At 43.8% G+C, this 26712-nt stretch overlaps 1 protein-coding gene across 2 annotated transcripts in view; it reads right to left on the bottom strand.

Annotated features, from left to right (window-relative positions):
- Positions 1-735: 735 nt before the first annotated feature.
- The window catches only part of Ddx46 (DEAD-box helicase 46), a 50039-nt gene continuing 24062 nt past the window's right edge, over positions 736-26712 (bottom strand). Inside the window, exons 12-23 of one of the 2 annotated variants that reach the window (XM_031358281.1) lie at positions 25827-25905; positions 24136-24218; positions 20574-20738; positions 20015-20177; positions 18149-18342; positions 12284-12421; positions 11764-11913; positions 8629-8805; positions 6187-6405; positions 5388-5532; positions 4592-4665; positions 736-3170 (exon numbers count right to left, since the gene is read on the bottom strand). In XM_031358281.1, the coding sequence (XP_031214141.1) occupies positions 3123-3170; positions 4592-4665; positions 5388-5532; positions 6187-6405; positions 8629-8805; positions 11764-11913; positions 12284-12421; positions 18149-18342; positions 20015-20177; positions 20574-20738; positions 24136-24218; positions 25827-25905 (1635 nt within the window). In that variant the 3' untranslated portion in view covers positions 736-3122. The remainder of the gene's footprint in view (positions 3171-4591; positions 4666-5387; positions 5533-6186; positions 6406-8628; positions 8806-11763; positions 11914-12283; positions 12422-18148; positions 18343-20014; positions 20178-20573; positions 20739-24135; positions 24219-25826; positions 25906-26712) is intronic. The other variant, XM_031358282.1, reaches the window with a different exon arrangement.

Below are 26712 nucleotides of genomic sequence, written 5' to 3'. Positions count from 1 at the left end.
GATGTAGAACTGAAGAGACTGCTCAGTGGGTAAAGCCACTTACTACCTAGTCCAAAGACCTGAAGAAGGTTCCTAAGACCCACATGGTGAAAGGAGAGAACCTGGTCCTGTATGTTGTTACCCTCTGACCTCTTACCCCACAAACTCTGAGACATGTGCAACCTGTACCTCCAAATTAAAATGTAATTTTAAGAATGTAATAAAAGTAAGCCGTATATCCAGCCTGCCTCTGCCTCCCAAGTGCTTGGATTAAAGGCGTGCGCCACCACCGCCCGGCGCCACCACCGCCTAGCACCGTGTATGCTCCCCAGCACTTTGGAAGCAGAAACACACATATCTCTCTCTGTGAGTTCAATGCCAATCTGGTCTACAAAGGAAGTTTGAGGCCAGACAGGACTACACAATCAGACTGTGTCTTAAGAAATGCAAAAAAAGATATACCAACACTGGGCTGGTGAGATGGCTCAGTGGGTAAGAGCAGTGACTGCTCTTCCGAAGGTCCTGAGTTCAAATCCCAGCAACCATATGGTGGCTCACAACCACCCCTAATGAGATCTGACGCCCTCTTCTGGTGTGTCTGAAGACAGCTACAGTGTACTTAATTATAATAATAAATAAACCTTAAAAAAAAAAAAAGATATACCAACACTAATACTTCTCTTAGATGTCTACAAATAAAAAGATTAGAGAAAAAACAAAAGAGAAAGCTTTCAAGTAAAGATAATCTGAGACAAATGCCAACTGAATCAACTTTATTCTTTAAGGAATTTAGAGAGTTCAAGCAAATATTGATATTGCATTTAAAAAAAACAAATTAAACTGTACATCATTAAAACTTTAAAAATCAGTCAGTGTCGACACCAACAGATATATTAGGCAATAGTTCTTACAACAAACTGCTATCAGTGTTTCTTCACAGCTAGATACACAAACAGAAAAGTAACATGATGGGACTTCTGAGTCTCCAGGGAGCACCGCTGCACCAGGGTGGCTGCTGTGTACTCTGAAAGTAACCAACTACACCTGGGCGATGAGGAGTAGCAATAAATAAAGCCAGGCAGGAAGAAGTGCTGGTGACTGGGATCCCAGTGTGAAGCTCTGTTTCTTCTGCTGTTACTGATGAATGCTCTATGTTCTTGAAATGCAAGTAACTGGGTATGTGAAGCCGAAAAATATTTCCCAAGTAGATTGTACTTTTCTAGTACAAGTAACCTTACACTTAGCAAGTAGGATACTTGGCTGTCACTCTGGCTTTTAACTATGTTACACTGGTTTATTGTTCTTTAGATTTATTCACTACCGTTACAGACAACGGTGAGCTGCCATCTGAGTGCTGATATCTGAACTTGGGTCCTCTAAAAGAGTAGTAGGTGTCTTAACCCCTGAATCACGGCTCTTGCCTTAAAAAGTATTTAACAACTCTAGTATGTTCTGACTTAAAAATCAACCTCTAAATCAACAATATATACACATATATTTGCTTGTTCTCTTTTTATAAGACTGGGCCTCACTGTGTAGCTCTGGCTGGCCTGAAACTCACTATGTAAAACCAGATGCAAGAAAGAACAGGCTGGTCTTGAACTCAGGGACCATCCTGCCTCTGCCTCCCAAAGGCTGGATTACAGGTGAGTGACACAACACCTGGTTTAAATTGAGAATAAAAGCTTGTTCTGTCTCTTTAGGTAATCCAATTACTCAGACTCAGACCTCAAATGCTCTAAGGAGCAATTCTTGATTCTTTGTGCATTCAATTTTGCTAACAAATTCTGTGGTCTGAAATGTAAATACCAGTATTTGATATAATTTGTTTATTTCCATTTGCTACATTTATTTAGACCTGTGTGTGTGTGAGAGAGCACACATGCACAGTAATGCATATCACAGAACAAGTTGCACTTTCTGCAATATGGATCTAGGGGACTGAACTGAAGTAATCAGGTTTGGCAGCAAGAACCACATCTACCAAGCCACCTCATCTCCCCAACAACCAGCAGTTAACAAAAATGCTGTTTGTTTTCTTGTGTTAGACCTTGGGCACGCTTAAGCAAGTGCGTTCCCACTGACCTAGACCCCAGCCATGTCTTCATTACCACTGACCTATATCCCCAGCCATGTCTGCATTGGTTTTTGACATGAGGCTTTATTATCTAAGGCCAAACGGGCTTCAAATTCATGATCTTTCAACCCCTGCCTCCTAGGCGCTATGACTGCAGGCATACACTACCATGCCTTGTTTTAATTAGGGGGAAATTCATAAACTCCTCCATCATCCTGAAGGAAAGGTAGAGTAAAAGTATTAAGGTAAAGTACCCTAACATGGATGACTAAAGAAACACTTGAGGGACAGGCAGAACATGTGGAGTGTGGATTGGTCACATCACTTTCTCTAAAGAAGTCAATAAAGGAGGTAGCACTTAGGCAAAAGCAGAGGTTGCCAGAGAACCTGACGAAGAAACACTGGCACAGTACAAGTAGAAAGCTGAGTGTGCTAAAATCAAGCCCTGGAAAGGCAGGCAGAGGAGGATCACAAGTTCAAGGCCAGCCCATGCTCCACAGGGACTCTCTCAAAAGTAGGAAAAAATAAGAAAGAAATGCAAAAATCCCATTATACTATTTTATGTTTAATCTTATAAAACCAAGGCTTGACTATTACTCATTTCTGATAAAATAAAAACTCAGAGCCTGTTTTGTAAACTTCTATCACAACATCCTAGGATCCAGTTCATTTGCTCCACTCAGTCCAGTGAGGTGTAAGCTTAGAGGCAGCACCAGGACCCGACAAGGATTCTTTACCTTTTCTTAGGCGATGAGCACATCACAACTCCACTGAAAGGACAGGTCAGTGGCGCCTTAGTGCCTGACATACTTTATTACTGCATTCATTACAAAATCCCAAGTCCTCCAGATAGTTAAAGTGTTGGTATCTAAGGTTTACACTGAAGAACATCACACTCTGAAAACAGGTCTGGAGTTTGAATGGGTATGGGGTACTTACAGAAGACCTCTTGAACAAACACTAGTTTCTTGTATTTAAAATATAAGCAAGACAGAATTTTAAAAGTCTTACTTTACAATACACTGTAAACATCACAGACAGCACAGGTACAAAGTGGCTCCGATGTTTATAATACTTTGTATCGTCCTTTGTTGGTTGGCTGGTATGAATTTTGCTATGATAGAAAACAAAAGACAGAAGGTTAGAAAACACACAAAGAAGTCAATGTTTAAGATCACTTTCTTTAACAATTTGTAAAACTATCAGAGTTAAAATAAAAAGGCTCCTGTCAGACAGGTGTAGTAGTGCATGCCTTAAATCCCAGCGCTCTCCACAGAGAATTCCAGGACAGCAAGAGCTATAGAGAAACTCCATCTCCTAAAACAAAAATGAGCCAGGCGGTGGTGGTGCACGCCTTTAATCCCAGCAGTTGGGAGGCAGAGGCAGGTGGATTTCTGAGTTCGAGACCAGCCTGGTCTACAGAGTGAGTTCCAGGACAGCCAGGGATACACAGAGAAACCCTGTCTCAAAAAACAAACAAACAAACAAACAAACAAAAAAGAACTCTACTCTCAGCTGGAGAGATGGCTCAGAGGTTAAGAGCACTGACTGCTCTCCCAAGGTTCTAAGTTCAATTCCCAGCAACCACATGGTGGCTCACAACCATCTGTAATGGAATCTGATGCCCTCTGCTGGTGTGTCTGAAGTTAGAGACAGTGTACTCACATATACTGAATAAATAAATCTTTAAACGCTCTCACTGAGGAACAGCCAACCAGTGACTGTCTCAACTTGAGACCCATCCCATGTGACACTATTAATGATCCTCTGCTGTGCTTACAGACAGGAACCTAGCATAACTGTCTCCTGAGAGGCTTCATCCTGCAGAAGATACAGACCCATAGCCAAGCATCAGACAAGAGCTCCGGGAACAGGAGGGGTCAGGGACACCACAAGACCCAGAAGTCAACTAACCTAGGACCATGGGGGCTCAGAGCCTGGGCCACCATCCAGGGAGCATGCAGGAATTGGCCTAGACCCTCCATATCTGCAGCAGATGTACAGCGTGGTCTTCATGTGCGTTCCCTAACAAGTGGACTGGGGGCTGAGTCTCCCTCTCTAGACTGTGTGGTTGGGCCTCAGTGGAGAGGATGTGCCTAGCCCTGCTGGGCGTAGATGCCCAGGATGGCGTGGTATGTAAAAGAATGCATTGTTTCGACCTACAACAGACTGGCCTCCTCATATAAAGCTGATACAAACAGCACACAATTACCACACAGAGGTTAAACACCCAGAACTAATCTCACGCACTTGTATCTGAGGGCAAGAAATAGTGACGTGGAAGTCAGAGAACAGGCTTCCAGAGAGTGCAACAGTCTGCACATTTCATCTGGATGCGATCACAGAGCTATGCCTACTCTGTGTGGAGACAGGGTCTCTAAGCAGCCCAGCAGCCTGGCCTGGAAGTCTACTTCCCAAAAGTGCTGTGGTCACAGGCGTTCTGCTGGCAAGTGGGGTTACGATCTCTGTGCATGTCTGTATGAAAGGTCAATGAAAGAGTAACTAAAACAAGTAAGACCTGCGGGTTGCACTCACCAGTCGGATCAGTTCTTCTTTTATGAGCCTGGTGATCTCTGCCTTGGCTTTCTGCACAGCCAGTTCATTGGCACCTGATGAGTCATTAGAAGACATACGGTTCACACTATTAGAAGACATACGGTTCACACTACTGAACTATACTGGCTGTCTCTCCACATTAAGGAGGTCCAGAAGACAGACAGCACCTCAGGTCACGTGAGAAGTGCACTGCCCAGTAGACAGACAGCACCTCAGGTCACGTGAGAAGTGAACTGCCCACCAAGGTCGTGAGCCAGTATTGCTGGCTTACTGTCTAACTTAAACTCAGACCAAAACACATAGTCAGTGAACCCTGTGTCAGCCCTGAGCTCACTCAGACAGCACAGGCACTAAAATTAGAACCATGCAGAAATGGCAAGCACAGGCTGTGCGTGAGGAAGAGACACAAAATCATTAAGTGCTCAGTATTTAAAAAAAAAAAGAAAAGAAAAATGGATGCCCTTAAAATTCATACTTTCTTTATAGAAATGTTCAAACTTAAATCCCACAAATCTATCTTTTAGCTTTATTATTTATCTGGTCCTTGAACTCATAGTAAGACATCAAGCAACACATAACTTATTACTTAAAGGTGTTCCTTATTTTCAATCTTTCCTACTATCAATTTCACACTGAGCCCTGTCATCTATGCCAACTGTGGTCTAACCCACGCGTCCCCTGTCATCTATGCCACCTGTGGTCTAAGCCAAGCGTCCCCTGTCATCTATGCCAACCGTGATCTAACCCAGGCGCCCACAGAAGCAGCTGCACGCACTTTCGATCGCCAGGTAGATCTTGCGCTCTCCTTCCTTAGGCTCCTTGCCAGGAGGGAAGTAGGTCCCTCTGATTGTGATGGCAGCTTCAGAGTATTCACTGATTCTCTGCAAGGCTTCCTTAGAGGTGACTTTCCACCTCGCCGTCTGAAAGAAAGGGTTGGGGAACCACATTACCACATAAACATCTGGGCTCAGAGCAGGGGAGACCCTCAGTGGATAAAGCTGCTGCCGAGCTGACAAGCTGAGCTCAACCCCTGGGACCTGCCAGGTGAGAGGAAAACTTCTTTGAGCTGTCCTCTGACTTCCAATCCTGACACCTGTGCCCCTCCCCCAAATAAACAAAATATATTACAAGTAGCCTAAAATTCTGGGTTAAAAAAGCATCAATTCAGCGCCTATTACTAGATCCCCTATAAAGGGAAAATCCAAATAGTTAATGTACACATAAAGATAATCCAGTTTCAGGGGCTGGAGATACAGCTCAGTGCTAAAGTACTGAAGTGCTAGACTCCCGGCACCCTAGGTTCTCTCTCTAGTGCTGAAAAATGAATGAGCACACCCAGGTGTGGTGGTGCACCCCTGTGATCAGCACTCAGGCAGCAGGATCAGGTAATAAGGTCATCCTTAGCTACACGACGAGTTTGAGGCCAGGCTCCACTATGAAGCCTGCATCAAGAAATAAACCAACACAGACCACCACAAAAGCCTAACAAACATTTCTGTACTTTAAGGAGTGGAGTCTATTCCTTCACAAGTATTTCTTCTTACAACATGAGAGCCTTTAAATCTGTTACTTGCCTGTGGGAAGTCATTAATTTCTAATTCTTCCTCGTATCTCTTGAAAGATTCACTCTGCCCACCCTCCTGTCTCTCTTCTTCCTGTTTCTCCAAAGGCACGTAATTGAGCTTGGCATTGATCTTTTCAGCAAGCTGCTCTGCAATGGTTTTCGCAGACACGGTGGGAGCCAGAATAGTCCCACCTCTGAGGATGGCGTTGGTGGCCTGCTGCATCACATCCTACATTAAGGAAGAGCCCCAGTTAATCTTCTGCTGCAGAGAAAGCACCATGGCCTCTCCACAAACGACCCCCCACTGCCCCACATGTCATCTACAGAGTGTTCACATCTGATGCTGTCATTTACCCCTCTCATCCAGGAGGGATGCTCAACTGCCTACCCCATGTCACTAGACACTGGCCATGAGCTGACTATGACACATAGCACACGACCACTAGCCATGAACCTTCCCACCCACAATGATCCATCCAAACACTCAATACATTATAGTAAGTGACTAACTCAGAAATCTTCAAAATACTGTCAAAATTAATTGCATCATCCTTTGGGCATGCTAGAAAATTTTTGTTTTACTTAAAAGTGATGGCGTACTGTTGTAATCCCAACACTCGGGAGCCAGAAGAAAGGAAGTCAGTGTAAGCTCTATGTAGGCTAGGGAACATATGAGACCCTGTGTTTTTCTTTTTGTTTTGTTTTGTTTTTTTTGTTTTTTTTCGAGACAGGGTTTCTCTGTGTGGCCCTGGCTGTCCTGGAACTCACTCTGTAGACCAGGCTGGCCTCGAACTCAGAAATCTGCCTGCTTCTGCCTCCCAAGTGCTGGGACTAAAGGCGTGCGCCACCATCACCCAGCGAGACCGTATGTTTAAAAGGCCAAAATCTCAGCCAGGCTGTGGTGGCGCACACCTTTAATCCCAGCACTGGAGAGGCAGAGCAGTAATCTCTGATTTCGAGGCCAGCTTGGTGTACAGAGTGAGTTCCAGGACAGCCAGGGCTACACAGAGAAACCCTGTTCCCCTAAAATAAACAAACAAATAACAAAGAAATACCTCTTGCCGGGCAGTGGTGGCGCACACCTTTAATCCCAGCACTTGGGAGGCAGAGGCAGGCAGATTTCTGAGTTTGAGGCCAGCCTGGTCTACAGAGTGAGTTCCAGGACAGCCAGATCTACACAGAGAAACCCTGTCTCGAAAACCAAAGAAAAAAAAAAAGAAACCCCCCAAAACCTTAAAACCTTCCAAAATACAAGTGACATGAAGTGTTTAAAGAAAACATTACTCTACTATTTAAACATACTATTTTGAATGAGAATTATATCAAGGAAACTGTTGCTGTACCTGATAAACCCACCCAATGAAACAGTTAAGGAAAAAAAAAAAAGAATTTTTTTCAATTTTTGTTAAGACAAAAAAACTGCAGTACAAGTTGCAGATTTTCTATCCATAATATTTGAGTGAAACATTTTAGAGCTTAAATTTTTGAATTTTAGAACATTTGCACAGACTTTATAATTTGAATCTATGTAACTAATCATAAAAAATCCAAAGCATGCAGTACAGTGGTGGGACATGCCCTAATCCCAGCACCGGGACTTGAAAGATATATTTTCAGCATCAGGTCACCAAAGGAAAAAGGTTCAGATTGTCGAGTATTCTAGCCTGGGGATGCTCGTCTGCTCCATATAAACCATGCTAGAGGGGCTAGAGCGATGGCTCAGTGGGTAAGAGTACACTGACTGCTCTTCCGAAGGTCCTGAGTTCAAATCCCAGCAACCACATGGTGGCTCACAACCATACATAATGAGATTTGATGCCCTCTCCTGGGGTGTCTGAAGACAGTGTACTTACATATAATAGATAAATAAATCTTTAAAAAAAAATCCATGCTTGACATTCTGGATCTGGATGCTCATCTGCTCCATAATCCATGCATGGGACTCTGGATCTGGGATGCTCATCTGCTCTGTATAAATCATGCATAGCTAACATGGTTTATACAGAGTTTATACAGAGTTTACTGGTTTTCTAAAAGAGGCACACAGAGACATCTTCTGAAGGAAAGTATCAGAGAATCCTGTATTGAACATAATATATTCTTGAATACTCAATTTCTAACAAAATGTGTTCACTGTGCTCAATTTAACTCCTGGAAGGATCTACATTGAAAGTAGCATCTGAGGTACACTTTCAGACAACACACTTGTAAACTCGGCATGTAGGAAGCAGAGACAGGAGGATCAGCAGTTCACAGTCATCCATGGCTACACAGCAAGGCCAGCCTAGGCTATAAGAAATCCTGCTTTTAAAAGAGAAAGCCCTTTCCCATTTCGGATCTTCCCTCTGAAGGCACTCGTGCTGCAGCGACCACAGCAGTGAGTTTCGGATCTTCCCTCGGAAGGCACTCATGCCGCAGAGACAACAGCAGTGACTCGGAACAAATTACATAATACCTGAGACTCGATGCCCAGGTTCTTCTGAGCGTTGATCCTGAGCGCCAATCTCTTGGCAATTTCTAGCTTCTCAGCATTGCCTGCAGTCGGAGCAGGCACACTAGACGTGCCGGGGGCAGCCATGTCCTTTACTCTCTTCTTTGAATTAAACATGCTTTCAATTTGTTCATCAATCTAGGCCAGGGGAGAAAAAAAAATCAAGGATTAGTAAACACTACACTAGAAATATTAACTGAATTGTATCTATACAAACAAGGAGTGTTTCCATAAAAGGCTAGAATTATTCAAATTTAAATACTTGGATCAACACAAAAATACACCAGCTCTTCACTAGCTTTGCTTTAAACAACTTACTTTCTCAGCTACAAAAATTTTACACTGCTACTTGATTCACTTAGTCAGACTTGCAAGAGGCACAGACATCTCAATCTTGTCCATGAGGACACAGAGGCTCAAGCCGAGAGCACCAGGAATCTACACTCAAGCCGAGAACACCATGAATGATGCACTCAAGCATCTCGGCAGGCACCGAGCCCAGATTACTCTAGAATGAAAGAAGCTAGACGGGCTGCAACTCAAGGTCAGCAATTCTCAGGAGAAAGGATGCTCCGTGTTCCTGATGTAGGACTCCCACACCCAACTCCTAAAATGAGGATTTTAATTGTTTTATTACAACAGGATGTTGTGTATGGAGTTCAGACAATTCAACTCCCTGTGTAGCTGAAGATCATCCTTTTTAAACTTTTTTAAAAAAATTTTTATATGTTGTATTTATGTGAGTTTTGCTGGCTTGTATGTCTATGTACCATGCTTGGTGTATTTCACATGGCTGGTAACTGATGAGGTCAGGAGAGGGCATCAGATCCCCAGGAACTGTGGTTAGTGATGCTTGTGAGCGACCATGTGAGTGCTGGGATTGACCCAGTTTTCTGAGATCAGGAAGTGCTTTACACCAGCGTCATCTCTGCAGCTCAGACCTTGACCTTTCACTCTCCTGCTCCCTCCTCCGAGTGCAGGGGATGCACTGCTAGAGATAACACCAGCAAGCACTCTGTCAACTGAGCCAATCCCTGGCCAGAGACTGGGACAGAAGGGTCACCAGTTGGAGGCCAGGGCAGGCTACACAAAGAAACAAACAAGAATAGCCGGGCAGTGGTGGCGCACGCCTTTAATCCCAGCACTTGGGAGGCAGAGGCAGGCGGATTTCTGAGTTCGAGGCCAGCCTGGTCTACAGAGTGAGTTCCAGGACAGCCAGGGCTACACAGAGAAACCCTGTCTCAAACAAACAAACAAACAAACAAACAAACAAACAAACCAACCAACCAACAAGGAAGAGAGGGCTAAGGAAACGAAGACTGACTTCCCTATGAGCAAGAACAACCGTGAAGACTTCAACTCTCAGAGGTCACGTGAACCCTAGAGAGTTAGCTATGCTATCACCAAAATAAGAAAAGAAAGATCACTTGTTATTGAGGGTGTGGGTGTCTGTGTGTCTCAAAGCACACATGGTGGAGCTGGCGCTTCCTTCTATCTTTAGGTGGGTTCTGGGGATAGAACTCAAGTAGCCAGGTTTACATGGCAAACGTCTTTCTCCAAGTCATTTCTCCAGATTCAGTGTCTTTTGTTTTAAAGGATGTCGTTGAACAGGACTTGGTGACACACATCTCTAATTCTGTCTCAATAGCTGATGAGGTGGTTCAGAGGGGTGAAGGCGCTTGCCATGTGTCCCTGGCGACCTGAGCCTAAGCTCCATGGTCTACATGGAAGGAGAGAACTGAGTCACCAACACTGTCCTCAGACTTGCACATGCATGTTGCACATGCATGTCATGGTACATGCATGCATGCATGCATACACACACACAAGAAGTTAATAGAACAGAACAACAAAAACACAAAAGACAGAACAAAAAAAGAACAGCATGCCAAAATGAGCTGAGGCACCATGCTGGAGGTCACAGAGCAGCTCACATGCTGAGGGCTGTCTCCTCTAATGAAATGGTCTCCATTTAGCTTCTTTTTAAAAAAAAATTATGTGAGGGTATTTGTAATTGAACATTTAACTGAGTGATATTTTAAATTAAAAAGCAAACATGCTATTAAAAATCTAAATATATAAGATCGGAAATGAGAAGTGTATATGGTATGGGTTGAAAGTTTACTTTTGATGCTGTTGTTAACTTTATAATTATACCTATGTGTGTGGAGGGGGTGGCCAGGAGCTGGGGAGCGGGGGTGGGGGTGGGGGTGGGGGGTGGAATACAGCACGCATGAGTGCAGGTACTACCAAGGAGGTTAAAAAAGGACACCGGACTCTTGAGAAGCTGTCACTGCCTGATGTGGGTGCTGAGAACTGAACAAGAACAGTACACGGCTTCACTGTGCTGAACCACTTCTCTAGTCCCTGGCTTAAGGTTTCTTCTTTCTTGCTTTTAAAATCACATTTGTATTTCTTTTGTGTGCATATGTGTTATGTGTGTGACAAATGGTTTTTAAAACATGGTTAAAATGGTAAGTGACTTTCACCTTGAAAATTGGGTGGATTTAATGACTTGATCCTCATCACCTTGTTTTTCTTTTCTTCTGAGACAGGATCTCACTATGGAGCCCTGGCTAGCCTGCAGTTTACTATGTTGAGCAGGCTAGCACAGACTCAGAGGGACCCTCTGGCCCCCAAGTATGAGATGAAAGGCTGTGTTACCAGGACCAGCTCTAGCACGCTACTCAATCCAATAACCAAATGGCAACTTTACCCCACTCTGGGTTTGTGTGGTGCATCTGAAAGAGACCTGCCCTGTCTGTGTTCAGTGTGGTCCTGGACCAACAAGCTCGCTTGTCTTCAATGGCACGGGCAGGCTGGACACACTAGGAGTCTGCTCTACTGCCCAGGCTGACCCTGTACTCTGGCCCAAGTCTCCAACCACAGGAGCACAGAGCATCACCACATGTAGCCTGAGGTACCGTTTGCTGTGAGATGCAGAAGGTATCCTATGGGCAGGCATGAGGGAGCAGGTGGCTGTGGTTACGTCCTGACTTTATTCCTATGGGCAGGCATGAGGGAGCAGGTTGCTGTGGCTACGTCCCGACTTTATCACGCACCACTACATCGTGCACGTGCGGACTTGATACTTACATCCACTGCAGCATCCTCATCGTCAGAATCCTGCAGGCCAAGAGCAGCTTTCTGTAGCTTTTTCCTCTCATTGGCTAAAGCCTGTTCTGTTTCATCAAACTTGAATCCCTTGCCAGAGAAGCCACTACTCTTTTTAATTATTTTTCCTTCCTTTTAAGAAAAAAGTTAGCAAAGTTAATTTTTAGAGGAAACACATAAATATTTTCAAAGTAGAATATGCCAACTGAACAAAAACACTTAAACAAAAGAGAAGATTCTATTTTTGCAATTTTTCTTTCTGAATATGCAAGATGTGTACCTTTAATTTGAGCATTTGGGAGGCACAGGCAACACATTTTTGAAAGTTCAAGGCCAGCCTGGTCTATATGCCAAGTTCTAGGGCACACAGAGCTACACAGTGAGACCCTGTCTCAAAAAAACAAAACAAAACACCAAAAAACACCAAAAAATGAATATAGTTATTATATCATTACCTTACAGTCATGCTAATGATTCATATAAAGAAAATTTAAAGACTCACAGCTTTTTGCTGATCTTTGAAGTCACTCCAGAGTTTTTCTAGGTCAGGAGGCACTGCTGTCCCTGACAATTCAAGAGCTTTAATGATGTCACCAGCATACCGAGCTTGATCCTCTGTGATGAAGGTGTAGGCGTAACCCTAATGAGATGAAGAAGGAGAAGTACACAAAGTGAGTCAAAGTCAACAGAAGAAACCCAGGACCTTTCATGTAAAACAATAACAAATTTACGAGAAAATGAGGAGTATCTCATTCATAGAAGGTTAAAAAAGAAGTCTAGGGTGTTTGCCCAGCATGCACAAAGCCCTCAGCACAGTTCCATCCCAGCTTTATACTTGGGGGGTGGGAGGGTTAAAGAAGATTCTACAAGATGGAAAGACCTTCTGTAGCTATTGACAGGAAGGATTAATAATAAGACATTGCCACACTATTGAGGAAGGATCCACAGAGCCAATGCAATGCCCAGAAAATTCCAATCACATTCATCATTGATGAGGAAAACAATCCTAAGTTCACACGGAGGCAAAGACAGCAAATAGCATGTGCAACTAAGAAGAGGAACAATTAGACTTCATCATTCTGTCTTAAGCTCAATGTGGATTTTGACATTTCTTTGAAAAATATATGGTTACGGCTGACTGGCCTTATTTCTGGACTCTATTTTTGGGGTTGTCTGTATAGCCCTGGCTGTCCTGGAACTCACTCTGTAGACCAGGCTGGCCTCGAACTCAGAAATCCACCCGTCTCTGCCTCACAAGTGGTGGGAGCGAAGGCATGCGCCACCACTGCCTGGCTGCATGTCTATTTTCTTGTGTCAATATTATGCCGTGGGGCTGGTGAGATGGCTCAGCAGTTAGGAGCACCAACTACTCTTCCGAAGGTCCTGAGTTCAAATCCCAGCAACCACATGGTGGCTCACAGCCATCAGTAATGAGATCTGATGCCCTCTTCTGGAGAATCTGAAGACAGCTACAGTGTACTTACATATAATAAATAAATAAATCTTTAAAAAAATCTATTATGCTGTGCTGATCTCTTTGGCTTTCTTGTATAATATAAGGCCAGGAATTATGGAGGAGCCAAAGGAAAGGAGCAAAGAAAGGTAACAGCAGACCAGCAGCTGGTGCGAAGGCTGCCTTACGTTCCCATCTCAGAGTGCAGGCTGGAGCAGAATAACCCCTCCAGTGAAGTTTCCAAATAGAGGAGCCAAGAGCAGCAGGCAGGCAATGCTGTTAGCCCGCGCCCTTATGAGCACCCAGCAGACACTGGGAAGCTAAGGCAGGTTCCTGATATGGTGTCCACTCGGCTCCTCCACGATGAGCCTCTGCCTTCTCTCAGCTACAGGCTTTCTACTTCATGCACTAAAAGGCCGTAACCTCTGTCGGAGTGATTTCCTTTTCAAGGTTTCTCTGTCAGGCTGTCATATTCCCTCACCATCAGAGGCCAGTCTATTCCTAGACAGGTTTTTTATTCTTCTCCACACATAACAATTTACCACTATAATGTCTACTACAGGCACATACAAGAGCATTCCAACAGCACAGGAAATAACCCCAAGAACTGGTGAATGGGATCACATGAGACTAAAAGCTGCTTCACAGCAAAGAAAATAATAATCAGAATTAACAGACACCATAAAGAATGGAAGGAAAACCATAACCAAAACCTATTATATGAAAAAGAATTTTAAGTAAATAAAATTGTTAATGCAAAGAAAACACTGGAAGGAAATGTTCTGCCAATTCTACTCCAGCAAGAGGGCTTACAGAGAACTGACAGAATGAACGAACCAAGAGAGGCATCAGCAGGGCAATGAAGTCAGTGAACAAATGAGCAGTGTGTACTCTAGTCTTTAGTTCTCGTGTATACATGCTTGGTGAGAGAGCACACAGTATGTGGATCAAGAGGATAATGTTGGGCATCTACCCTCAACTGTCCTAGAGTCTGCCAGGCAAGCTTGGCTGGCTGGCCAGCAAGTCACAGGAATCTACCTGTCTGTATGCCACAGCCTCTTTGGTGGGGGATTATAAGTGTATGCTTGCACACTGGCTTTCCACATGGATGCTAATGCTCAATTCAGGCCCACACTGACCGAGCCATCTCTCCAGTCCAACATCCTTAGAAAGCAAATTAAAACTACTTTGATATTCCATCTCGTGCCAGTCAAAATGGCTAACACTAAGAAGACAAATGGAGCCTGGCAGAATGCCTTTACTCCCAGCTAAGACCTCTGTGCATTTAAGGCCAGCCTGGTCTATAGAACTAGTTCCAGGACAGTCAGGGCTACACAGGGACAGAGAAACTCTGTGTCAAGAGGAGGGGGAGGAAGGCACTATTCATAGTTGCTAAGCAGCACAGAAGCACCAACAGGTAAATGGATAATGAAAACTTAATGCGCGCGTGAACACACACACTACAATTTTATACAGATGTAAAGAAAACTCATGACATTTTTAGAAAGTGCTACCAAAAGTCATTAGGTTAAATGACATAAGACAGACTAAAAAGATCAAATACCACATGTGGCTCCTCTCTTTACTTTTTTTGTTTGGTTTTTTTTTTTTTTTTTTTTTTTTTTCTAAAGACAGGGTTTCGCTCTGGTATAGCTCTGGCTGTGCTGGCCTTGAACTCAGAAATTCACCTGTCTCTGCCTCCCAAGTGCTGGGATTAAAGGCGTGCGCCACCACTGCCCGGCCTCTCCTTACTTTTTATGTATGCATATGCACATGTGGGATTCGGGTAGGCCATGAATCAGAAAGAGGGGAAGAAGGGGAAGACCAAGATGTGACTAGAGTACCCAAGCCATGAGCAGAAGGGCTGTGGAAGAAGAGCAGCGGGGAGGAGGGCCTGAACAGAATCACAAAGAACGCATACTAAACCACCATAATGAAAACACTCCAGTGTATACTAGTCTTTAAAAATACTCCAGGATAGAAGGATGTGTCACCATTTAAAAGCACTTGTTGCTCTTGCAGAGAACCCAGCTTTGATTCCAGTCACCCCCATGTGGCTCACATCCATCTATTACTCCACTTCTATGGGACCCAAAGCCCTCTTCTGACTTCCACAGGCGCCAAGCATGCACATGGTACTCACACACACACACATGCAAGTAAAGCAGTCATACACATAAAAAATAAATTAAAAAAAATTATTTTTTGTATAGGAGTGTTTGCCTGCACATATGTCTGTGCACCACATATAGGCACTGCCTTTAGAGGCCAGAAGAGGGTGTTGGAGCCCTTGGAATGTGAGCCCCAAGGGATCCTCTAGAAGAGTCGCCAATGCTCTTAACCTCTGCCCACCTCTCCAGCCCCTTTCAGGTTGTTTGTGTTTTTTCTTCTTGCTTTTTGAAGCACAGTGTCTTTCTGCAGCAGGGCCTCCTGCCTGTGCTCTGTAAGCGCTGGAATTGTGTGCACAAGTTACTGCTATTGTTCTCAGCTTTAACGTCTTAGTTTTAGGATGTTTGTATGCACGGCCTTCCACGGCTGTGCAGCTCTCTGGGTTCTAACTCCAAGTGCTGTATTAAGAGAATATATGTTCATATCCTGCTCTTATTTTTAATGCGCAGAGTGTGTTCGCATCTGATATAGACTCAAACACACTGCTGAGTCAGGCTCTTTTCAAATTATTTTGCAAAAATGAACTTAGGTATACAACCTTCCTTGGAGTCTGCGAAGCGTCAGCCCTCACATGTCCCCTGCAACTTTTTAGTCCAGACAAACTGAAGACTGGGACAGGGAAGGGAAGCAAACTATTCTCAGGTTCTCCCTTTCACAGACATCCTACCCTACATTTCAGGAATATCTAAAGCCACCCCTTCTATTCAGGCTCAGCCGCTGCACTTCCCATGAGCTAAGAATCCTGATTTCCACCATTATAAACACACATCGCAAAGAGAAAGAGAGAGTATATGTGACTCCTAAAACATACACTTGCTACTTCTTTCTTTCTTTCTTTCTTTCTTTTTTGGTTTTTCGAGACAGGGTTTCTCTGTATAGCTCTGGCTGTCCTGGAACTCACTCTGTAGACCAGGCTGGCCTTGAACTCAGAAATCCGCTTGCCTCTGCCTCCCAAGCGCTGGGATTAAAGGCATGCGCCACCACTGCCCGGCTCACTTGCTATTTCTTGTTTGTTTGCTTTGGTAGTTTTTCCTGAGTGTAGTCCTGGCTGTCCTAGAACTAGCTCTGTAGATGGGCTAACCTCAAACTCAGAGATTGCCTGTCTCTGTATCCAAAGTGCTGGAACTAAAGGTGGGCGCCACCACAGCTTTAAAAAAAAACAAAAAACAAAAAACTAAACAACAACAACAACAACAACAAAAAACCCTTATTCATGTATTTATGTGTATATATATTTGAGGTATAGCTATGTACCAGCTCATGTGTGCAGGAGCCCACAGAGGGCTCAGGGCCCCCTAGAAGGAAGTGTGTTACAGGCAGTTGTGAGACACAATGTAGAGCTGGAAACCCACACTAGGTGTTCTTCAAGAGGAGTAAGAGTTCTTACCCTTTAGTCATCTCTCCAGTGCCTCTCCTTAACCTCCCAGCTCCTCAGAATGCCTCAGGTAAGGACGTGCAAGTGACACAGCTTCATGTGCCTCAAGTTTCTCATCTACAAAATGAACTCATATCTACCTCCCTGGGCCCCTGAGGATGTGGATGTGAAGACCTGATAGCCCCACTGCTTACTCCAGGATGCAACGCCTAAGGTTAAATAATCTCATTTCTAACAACAAAATCCTCTCACGCCTTCAGAAATAATTATTGTGGGAAGGGAGACTAAGAGATGGCCCTGTGGTTAAGAGCACTGACTCCTCCTCAGAGAATCTGGGCATATAGCTCAGAGGTGAGGGGCTTGCTAGAGTTCTGGGTCCCACTTGCAGCACTGCAAAATAGAATTAACAAAAAAATATTGCTTTGTTGTATGTGGTATTGCATATACAGTTTGTGGATAGTCCTGACAAAGTAAGATATGACTGCCCAAATCAAACAGCAAGGTTAGAATGGTGGTTCTCAACTTGTGGGTCTTAACCCTTTTTGGGGTCACATATCAGACATCCTGTACAGTAGATACTTACAATTCATAAAAGTGGCAAAATTACAATTATGGAATAGAAACAAAACTAACGTTATAGTTGGGGTCACTACAGCATGAGGAGCTGTGTTAACGAGCTACAGCACTCAGAAGGCTGAGAACAACTGCCTTAGACTATATATATTGACTAGATCACAGTCAAGCCAAGAAAACAAAAAGCAACGAAATGGCCTGAAGTACACAAGTGTCTCTATGTGCAGAACATGCTAGGAAGAGAGAAGAAAGCCTGTAGAGACGTGAGCTGTTACCACTACCTGCTAGAGAGCACTAAGGTCCTGATGATCTTCATTTTGCTTTTAAATCTCTGAGTATTTTCCTACATGTCTGTGTACCACCACATGGAGAGGTCAGAAGGGGGGACTGAGATCCCATGGAACAGAAGTTACAGATGGCTTTGAGACACCATGTGAGTGCTGTAAACAACATAGGTCCTCTGCCAAAAGGAGCAAATGTTCCTAAGCATAGCACCATCTCGAGATCCGCATTTGATTTTTTTTTTTTTCTTTTTGAGACAGGGTTTCTCTGTGTAGCCCTGGCTGGCCTCGAACTCAGAAATCCACCTGCCTCTGCCTCCCAAGTGCTAGGATTAAAGGCGTGTGCCATCACCGCCCGGCATCGCATTTGATAATTTTAACAATACAAAGATATATGTATACGTGATTAACAACATCCAATATGCTAATGCAAAGGTTTTCAAATATCACCGTTCCTCCGCTACCCATTCCGTAAGCTAAGCTCTGTGCCCTCAGGCACACCTGTCAAGACTTTACCTTGTTGCCCGCTCTTCCAGTCCGCCCAGCTCTGTGCACATAATCCTCATAATGATTGGGACAGCTGTAATTCACTACAAGAATTAGATGTTTCACATCGAGACCACGAGCTGCAACAGATGTGGCAACAAGAAGCTTGCAGGCTCCACTCTTAAAGTCGTTTATGATACTGTCCCTGTCATACTGGTCAATACCTGCAAGTGAATTAAAGAGGCAGACAGGAAAACATGCTGAAATTTTCCATTTCCACTGAGAAAGTTCTAGATGCAGAAATAAGAAACAAATTCAGGGCTGGAGAGATGGCTCCATGGTAAAAAGCACTGGATGTCTTCCAGAGCATGCAAGTAAGTTCCCAGCACTGTGACACGGCTCACAAGTGCCCATACTCTATTTCCAGGGGATCTGAATCCCTGCTCTCATCTCTGAGAAACAAAGCACACACACATTAGGTCAAAGCACTCACACCCATAAAATAAACAAACCTTTAAAAAAAAAATCAAGTAATCCCATCTTTACTGTTGACAAAACAAACACAGAGTTACATATTAACCATGAAATGAGGCTACATTTCAATCTCAGAAGGTAAAAGTGGCTTAGCATATAGCAATCCTTAATATTTCCATGCTCAGAAGTAATTGCTGGTCTGGAGACACGGTTCAGCAGTTAAGATTTGCTCTTGCAAAAGACTCAAGGCTGATTCCCAGCACCACCTGGCCGCTCCAACCACATACACCACAATGCAGCATACGGTTTATTGCTTTCAAGATGTAGAAACCAGCACCCAAGTACACTGATGTTAGGAATGTACAATGTAATCACTTAAGAAATCAATGGTGGGCAGTGATGGCACACACCTTTAATCCCAGCACTTGGGAGGCAGAGGCAGGCGGATTTCTGAGTTCGAGGCCAGCCTGGTCTACAGAGTGAGTTCCAGGACAGTCAGGGCTACACAGAGAAACCCTGTCTCGAAAATCCAAAAAAAAAAAAAAAAAAAAAAAAAAAAAAGAAAAAGAAATCAATCTGATGACTTCTCAAAAATTTAAGCTCAGACTTCACTATTCAGAAGGAACTGAAAGCTGACAGATACTGACATATTATGTTCACATCATACACAACAGTCAAATAATAAAATCATCTCAGTGGTCTATGAATTAAGTGAATCAAGAGAAGAGAATAAGTATACACCAAAGGATGTTGTATCCAACTTTTAGAAGAAAATCTAATACAGTTTAAAATATGACTCTTAAAATAATCATGACCACGTGAACCAGACCAAACACAAAAGGATACAGAATGCATTACATATCATGCAATACATAGGATTAAGAAATTCATGAAAACTTATGTAAGTATGGAAGTTACAGTGGACAGGTGAAGGGGAGAAACAGCATAACTGCTTAAGAGGTGCAGCTTCTATGTGGGATGATGAGAAAGTTGTACGTGCAAGGAAGCAGGGATATACTTCAGTGGAAACAGTTCTTGCTCCACAAAAATGCAGACCCAAACTCAAGTCTCTAATGCCCATATAAACAGTCAGGAATGCCTTCTTTTGGTCCTGAAACCTTGGTACTGGGTGGTGAAGACGGTCGATTCCGACGGCTCAATGGCCAAAAAGCCTAGCTGGTACAGTGAGAGGCAATACCTCGAGGATGTGAAATGACAAGCCTAGCTGGTTCAGTGAGAGATACAACCTTGAGCAGTTAAGTGAGAAGCCAAAGAGAGCAGCCTGCATTAGATAAAGTTGGAATGTTGTCAGGCCAGGGTCTGACTACCAGATTTCTTCTACCTCCATTACAGACAACAAAGCATTGTTATTCTTCCGAGCAAGTTCAATGTAATAACATGCTGTAGGTAAGTAAGCGTTACCTCCGTGAAGAGACATGCAAGGGTACGATGCTCTCATCAAGTCCTTCAGAAGACCATCGGCATGTTCCTGCTTATCCACAAATATAATGACAGATCCTGACTCCTGATAATGGCCTAAAAGCTCCAGCAATTTCAAGAATTTCTTTTCTTCTTCAATCACAATCTGAAAATACCACATTGTAGCAAGTTAATATAAAAAACACAAACGTGTCCTAGAACAAAAATGTTGTTTAATCTATAGCTTCCTATAGCTATAGATTATAGCTTCCTAGGCCTTAAAGTGCTTAAGCAAATGCAGACTGGTAGGTCTGTAACCATGGCAACTGGTCACTAGTTCTCTCTGCCCTCAAATCTTATTAATCAAAGACAAGAAAGAGGTGTTATGTTTCTGCCAGCTTTCAATTCTGGTGGGAAGCCCCAAAAAGGGCTTCCTGAGGTCAGTTTGCAGTGCCTGGCGACATGAAGGTTATAGCTGACCTAACTGTAGAAGTTCCCCACCTATCTCTGACACACTGCCCATCTACCAAGAAAACGGCGACTTCCTAGACTCGGCACCTACCACTTGTTGTTCCACATCTGAGCAAACCACACTCCTGCCTCCAACCTGAACTTCAATGGGTTTGCTCAGGATCCTGCGGGCCAGGGCCTCCATAGCTCTAGGGAAAGTGGCTGAAAACATAACTGTTTGTCGGTCAGGGCGAACATTATCCACAATGCGCATGACCTGAGAAAACGAGATACACAAATACAGTGAGTCTCCAAAAACTTACATATTGCTCAAATTAAGCAGGAGGAGCTTAAATTCATTACCTCAGAAAATCAGTTAAATTTGTTATCTTAGAAAACCTGAACTTATTTTATACCTGGACTTGCTGTTCAGTTTTACTTTACCACTAAAGGACAGCCTGAGCTGGGGGCAAGGGTGAAGAATGCTGAAGAAGCATGAGAACCTGAGCCCAGCACCCAGGGGAAACAGATGCACTTGTGAGCCCAGTCCGGAGCAGGAGAAGGGCAGGTCTCAGGCTCACGGGCCAGCCAGGATAGCCCCATCAGCAACATCAAGTCCCAGTGACAGATCATGCATCAAAAAGCAAGGTGTACACTCCCGAAGGACAGCCAGTGCCATCCTCTGATTTCCAGACACATCTGCATACACTTACACATCTGCATGCACCCACAACCACAGGAGGGGAGGAAATGAAATGAGGAAGGAGGGAGCCTGGAAGCCTACTTTTTAGGTCAATTTGATCTCACTCAAATGACAATGATCTCTCAGGGAGACAGGGGGATCCTTAAAATGACCACAGAATTGACAAGTCCATTTATGGCATCCCAGTAAGCCTTTAAATTAACCCAAGCATTCTGAAGGCAGAGACAGGTTGGTCTCTGAGAGTTTGAAGTCTATTTGGTCTACATAATGGAAAAGAAGAAAGGGAAGGGAAAATAGGGTTGGCAAGAGGACTTAAAAAGTCACTTGCCACCAAGTCAGACAATCTGCATTTGATCCCAGGCCCCCCGTGGTAGAAGGGGAGAACCAGCCTCCACAAGTTGCCCTCTGACACTCACACAGAAGCCATGCCACTTGCATGCCTGCCCCCTCTACACAATGATTATATAATATCAATGTAAATTAGGAAAAAGTAAAACAGAGTGAACTTCATTTCACACTGTGTCACACCCCAGCCAAGTATGTCTACAGAGCAGTTGTTTGAGGAGCGCTGAATTCTCATCTCATTGTTTCCTGGTCAATTATCTTAAGTCTTCGTTCCCTTCTGCTCATCAGGGTTGACAATGCCTGCCACCCTATCACCCTCAAGTTTGTTGATTCTCTGTACATGCTCAACTGTCTTCCAGCATTTAGAAATTAATAAGTACATTTTTTCTTCAAAACTAAAAGCAGTAAGTTTTATGAAAGAAGCAAACAGGCAGCTGCCAAGCACCTGGATTCAGTGTGCATCACCCGACCAGGCTGTGGTCACAGACACATCACTGGGAAATCAAGCTTCCCATCCCCACACCCTCATTCCTTACCCTTGAAGTTTTAAGTTGAAGGGTATTTGCATAACAAATATTGAATGTATTTGCATAACAGAAAATACAGAAAAGCTGAGTCCTGCACCTAAGTTTAGTGACAGAGTTGAGTGTTCATGTACACCAACAATTTTCATCATCCTCTCCAATACAGACTTCAGGAGAAGCCCTCCTACTCCTATCCCAACAGAATCAGGTGAAGAGTCACATTCAGGAGTGCTGGCTCTAATTTACATGACAGCAGGCACTTGGACCCCTGGTTCCCACTGTCTGAAGAACATCACTGGGTAGGAGTTGAGAGCTTAAAGCTACATCACCACTTCAGACTGCTCTGAGCTTCCTGACTGCAGTTCAGTACATGAGCACTCAGCCTCCTGCTCCTGTTGCCACGCTTGCTGCTTGTCACCACATCTCCACTCTGCCATCATAGATGCCAAAACATAAACTCCTTCTCCCTGAAGTTTTATCAGTCACGGTGATTTATCAATATCCAAATAGTGCCCCATGACACTGAGGCCCCACTTACCCTGTGTTAGCCAATAAATCTCACAAAAATCACTCTTAATTTTCCTCTTCATGGGTTTTAATAATAATAATAAACAAATAAAAAGATTGGCTCAGTAGATTAAGGAACTTGTCACCAAGCTGAGTGCCTGGGTTCTATCCCTGGGTTCCATCCTGAAACAAAGCTTGTTCAGCCCTCCTCACGTTAACTGGCTTCCTCACTTGGTCCAGACTCACTCATGGAGACCCGGAGACTATGACAGTAAGTCCTCTGCTCCAAGTTAACTAGCCTGCCTTTCTTTAACTATTAAGTGTTCAAGTATTCCAGAATCCTGGTTTAGGCCCCCTGCTCACATCTCACTTGGAACTCAGTTTCTAATGCTAAATATGACTTAGTGTATGACAGTTGGTGCATCCCTGGAACGAAGTAAACTAAAAGGCTAGCCAGCCACTCCACTCCCACTATTCCTCCCATGCCCACTCTGCCCTTTCATGAGACAGGATTTCACCCCGCATCCCAGAAGCACATGCGGCCCGACAGTATACTCACAAGTCACACATGCTTTCTGTGGCTTTGTCACCATGCCACGGGGTCTCTCTACAGAGCCCTGACTGACTTGGAACTCACTATGTAGACCAGATTGGCCTCAAATGCAAAAATCCTCCTACAGCTGCCTCCAGAGTGCTGAGATTGCAGGTGTTAGTTCATGAAGCTCCTCCCATGGACCTGGCAAAGGCTTATGTCATCACCCGCCACCATTACCCACCACCATCACCTGCCACCATTACCCACCACCATCACCTGCCACCACCACCTGCCACCACCACCTGCCACCACCAAGTCCAGGCGGCAAGTAAAAAGACTACTCACCACTCCAACTCTTCCTACATGTTTCCCCCTTTCTGTCCTTCTCCGGCCTCCTGGCCTTCTGTCTGTCTGCCTCTGTTCCTTCCCAGGCTCTCACTCCACTCCCCTCCTCCACATAGCCCCCTTACACCAGAGCCGCCGCAGAACTTCTCAGGAGCACACCTTGCCGTGGGCCCACCAGGCATCCCTCACAGCATTGTATTTCATAACAACAGGCATGCACCACCATGTCAAGACAAAACACCCAAGTTTTTAGTACTCTCATTATCAGAACTCTAAATCTAACTTGACCGATGATATTTTCTGACTGCTGGGGAATGTCTGAAGAAAAACTCTCAACAAATTTTAAGAATTTAATCCGAAACATAAATACTGACTGCAATTCCCTATGCTGCTAACACACAGGCAACACAGAATGAGTATGAATTTCAAGACCACACCAACATTTCATTCTCATAGCAGTCACAAAATCAAAAACTTAAATCTTAATGAGGGGCAAGAGAGATGGCTCTTTGAGAAGACCCAAGTCCAGTTCCCTGTGCCCACCCAGCACCCACATGGAACAGCAGTTCACAACCACCAGCAGTTCCAGCTCCAGGACATCTGACACTTCAGCCTCTACGGGCACCTGCACTCATCTGCACACACCCAAACACACACTACACACACAATTAAAAAAGAATAAACCTTTAAAACTACAAAGAAATTGAATGATTACCTGTGGTTCAAAACCCATGTCAAACATTCTGTCTGCTTCATCTAAAACAACATACGTCACTCTTCGAAGATTTGTGACCCGACCTAAGGTGAGAAGAGAAAAGAGAGACCAAAAGAAAACTAACTATCAGCCACAATTCATGATGACAGCCAACAACTTTTAAAAAAAGTAAAGGGAACTAAAATGCCTGACTTAAGCAGAGGGGTAGGTTAGCTTTCTTTAAACAGTGAAAAGAAACTTTGGTCTAAAAGTCTTAATCTAGTGGCAAGTACTTTCTGGCAATGGGTGTATGAGGCCCTTTAGTTTGTCAAACTCGTCTCTTGCATACCATCATAGGGCCGGAAGAACCTGTAAAATTCAGAAAACAGCCCTCTCCAAAACACATCATAAAACTAAGACTGAGATGAAGCATCGAGCCACATCAGCCATTATCTCACAGCATCACCTAGAAAAAAACATATTAGAGATTACAGCGCATGTGTGGAAGGCAAGGTCCAGTGCTAACTACTGCAGAGGCAGAGCCTCTCTATCACTCTACAGCCCACTTCATAGAGTCAGAGCACCTTAAATGGGCATGTCAAACCAGTCACCGGGCAACAAGATAGTACACAAACTCAAAAAATAAGTGCATGACATATAAATATACTTTTCTATGTAAAGAAACACTTTAAATTATTAATTGCTGCCACTGGTTTAAATAAACAGTCCTGGCTTCTTACACAGTTAAAAACTAAAACTACAGAAAATCCTTTCTCAAAGATCAATGCACTAAGCATTGCTACCAACTGTAGAACCTGGCAGAAATATGTATAAAATAGTTATTAAAAGATAAATAAAAAGGACAAATAAAGGGGAAAGGTAATATTAATGAAGATGAATTCAGGAGGTTTAATTCACACAACAGTGAGAAAACACAAGGGATCACACGTCAGCACTCATCCCCAGACCACCATGTGCCAAACAAGCACCAGGCCTCACCAAACAACGTCAGGGAGAATCACATTCCCCAAGCTCCAGGCGGACGCTAGTGCACACATGCTCTTCTTGGACTCCAGCACTCAGTTACATACACATTAAACGCTGCAATGGAAACCCCCAAAAGCTGTTTCTTCAGAAACTAAAAACAGCGAGTGTTCACACTAACATCTCCAGCCGCCAAGAACCTCGAAAGGTTGGAAACAGCATTAGGTCACCTACCTTTGACGGATACCGTCTCGGAAGCCCAGGTCTATAATCCTCAAGGGCCTTTCTCCACAGAAGTTAAATAATGTCAACAGTTTAGTATCAGTTTTGATAGGGAATATTTTAACAAAGCATAATATTTGAGCTAAAAACATGCAGTATTTACAAAAGACATAGTTCTTGAAGCTGCAATAACTTAATTTGCCTATTATTATAAAATACTAGCTCCTGGGAAGAATTTTATAATAAAAAGACTATGAGGCCACCTTTTTAATACAAGAAAACAAAAAGACTAAAGTTAAATGCAGAGTTAGTTGTGAATACAAGTTGAACTGCCAAAGACTTATTAATACGTTCAACAATAAATGTGTTACAATTCACATTTTAAGATATTACAGCTTTAAGAAGAAACACAGAAACTTTCTGTTGGTTTCTCATATCTGCTTTAACAAAAATCATGTCAAGTTCAAAAAGGACAGAAAACAAATAATAAAATACCTGTGACTTACCACTGTTAGCTGCTAACATGTCAATCATTCGACCAGGTGTGCAAACAATAATTTCAGCACCTCGTTTCAGCTCAGCAATCTAGTGAGACAGGATGAGATTGCACAGGATAGTCATTGTTACTCCTTACGCATGTGAAAGCAGTGCATCCGGCCCTTGCCTGGCTCTATTACACAGGGCAAAGCCTAAGCAGGACTGGGGGCTGGCATGTGACCCTCAGGCTGCTACAGCACTGATGGATGACCCAGAGCCAGCAATTTGAAACTAACTGAACCAAAGGATTCCACAAACGTTAATTTTCAAGTATTGTTCAAAACCAAGGAAAGATGGTAAAGTAAGCAGTAGAATATATACTCTACTACAGAGATCGAAGCTTTCCAAATTTAGGAAACCATGGCTAGGGTTTTCAAGCCACAGCCAGCAGGTTTACAAACAGAACACACTTCAAAAAGTACTCTGGACATGGTAACCTCTGCTTGACCCCTACAGACACATGTATGTACAGCAGGTGATACTGTGGGCACGCACCAGGCCACTCTCTTTCTTTCGGTCCTTTACTGGAGGAGCAGACAGTGCTTCTAACCACTGAGCCATCCCTCCAGCCCTAAAGCAATTACGATCCCTGGAATCGTCAACCTAAAAGTCATCTCCTACAGTTACACCAAGAGTGAATTCTGTGGCAAATATTCCTGATATGGCGCAGTGGTAAAGTGCTTGCTGCCAAACATAACTTAAGTTCCACTCCCCGATCTCACATGGTCAAAGCAGAAAACTGACTCCTACAAGCTGTCTTCTGACCAAAACACATGTGCTGTAGCATGTGTACACGGGCAGAAATACACAAGCAAGCTGACTGACTGACACACACTCACACACTCCTCCCCTCCC

This window comes from Mastomys coucha, unplaced genomic scaffold (assembly GCF_008632895.1).
Source record: "Mastomys coucha isolate ucsf_1 unplaced genomic scaffold, UCSF_Mcou_1 pScaffold7, whole genome shotgun sequence".
Taxonomy (NCBI): domain Eukaryota; kingdom Metazoa; phylum Chordata; class Mammalia; order Rodentia; family Muridae; genus Mastomys; species Mastomys coucha.
This window is presented reverse-complemented; position numbering and strand designations above follow the sequence as displayed.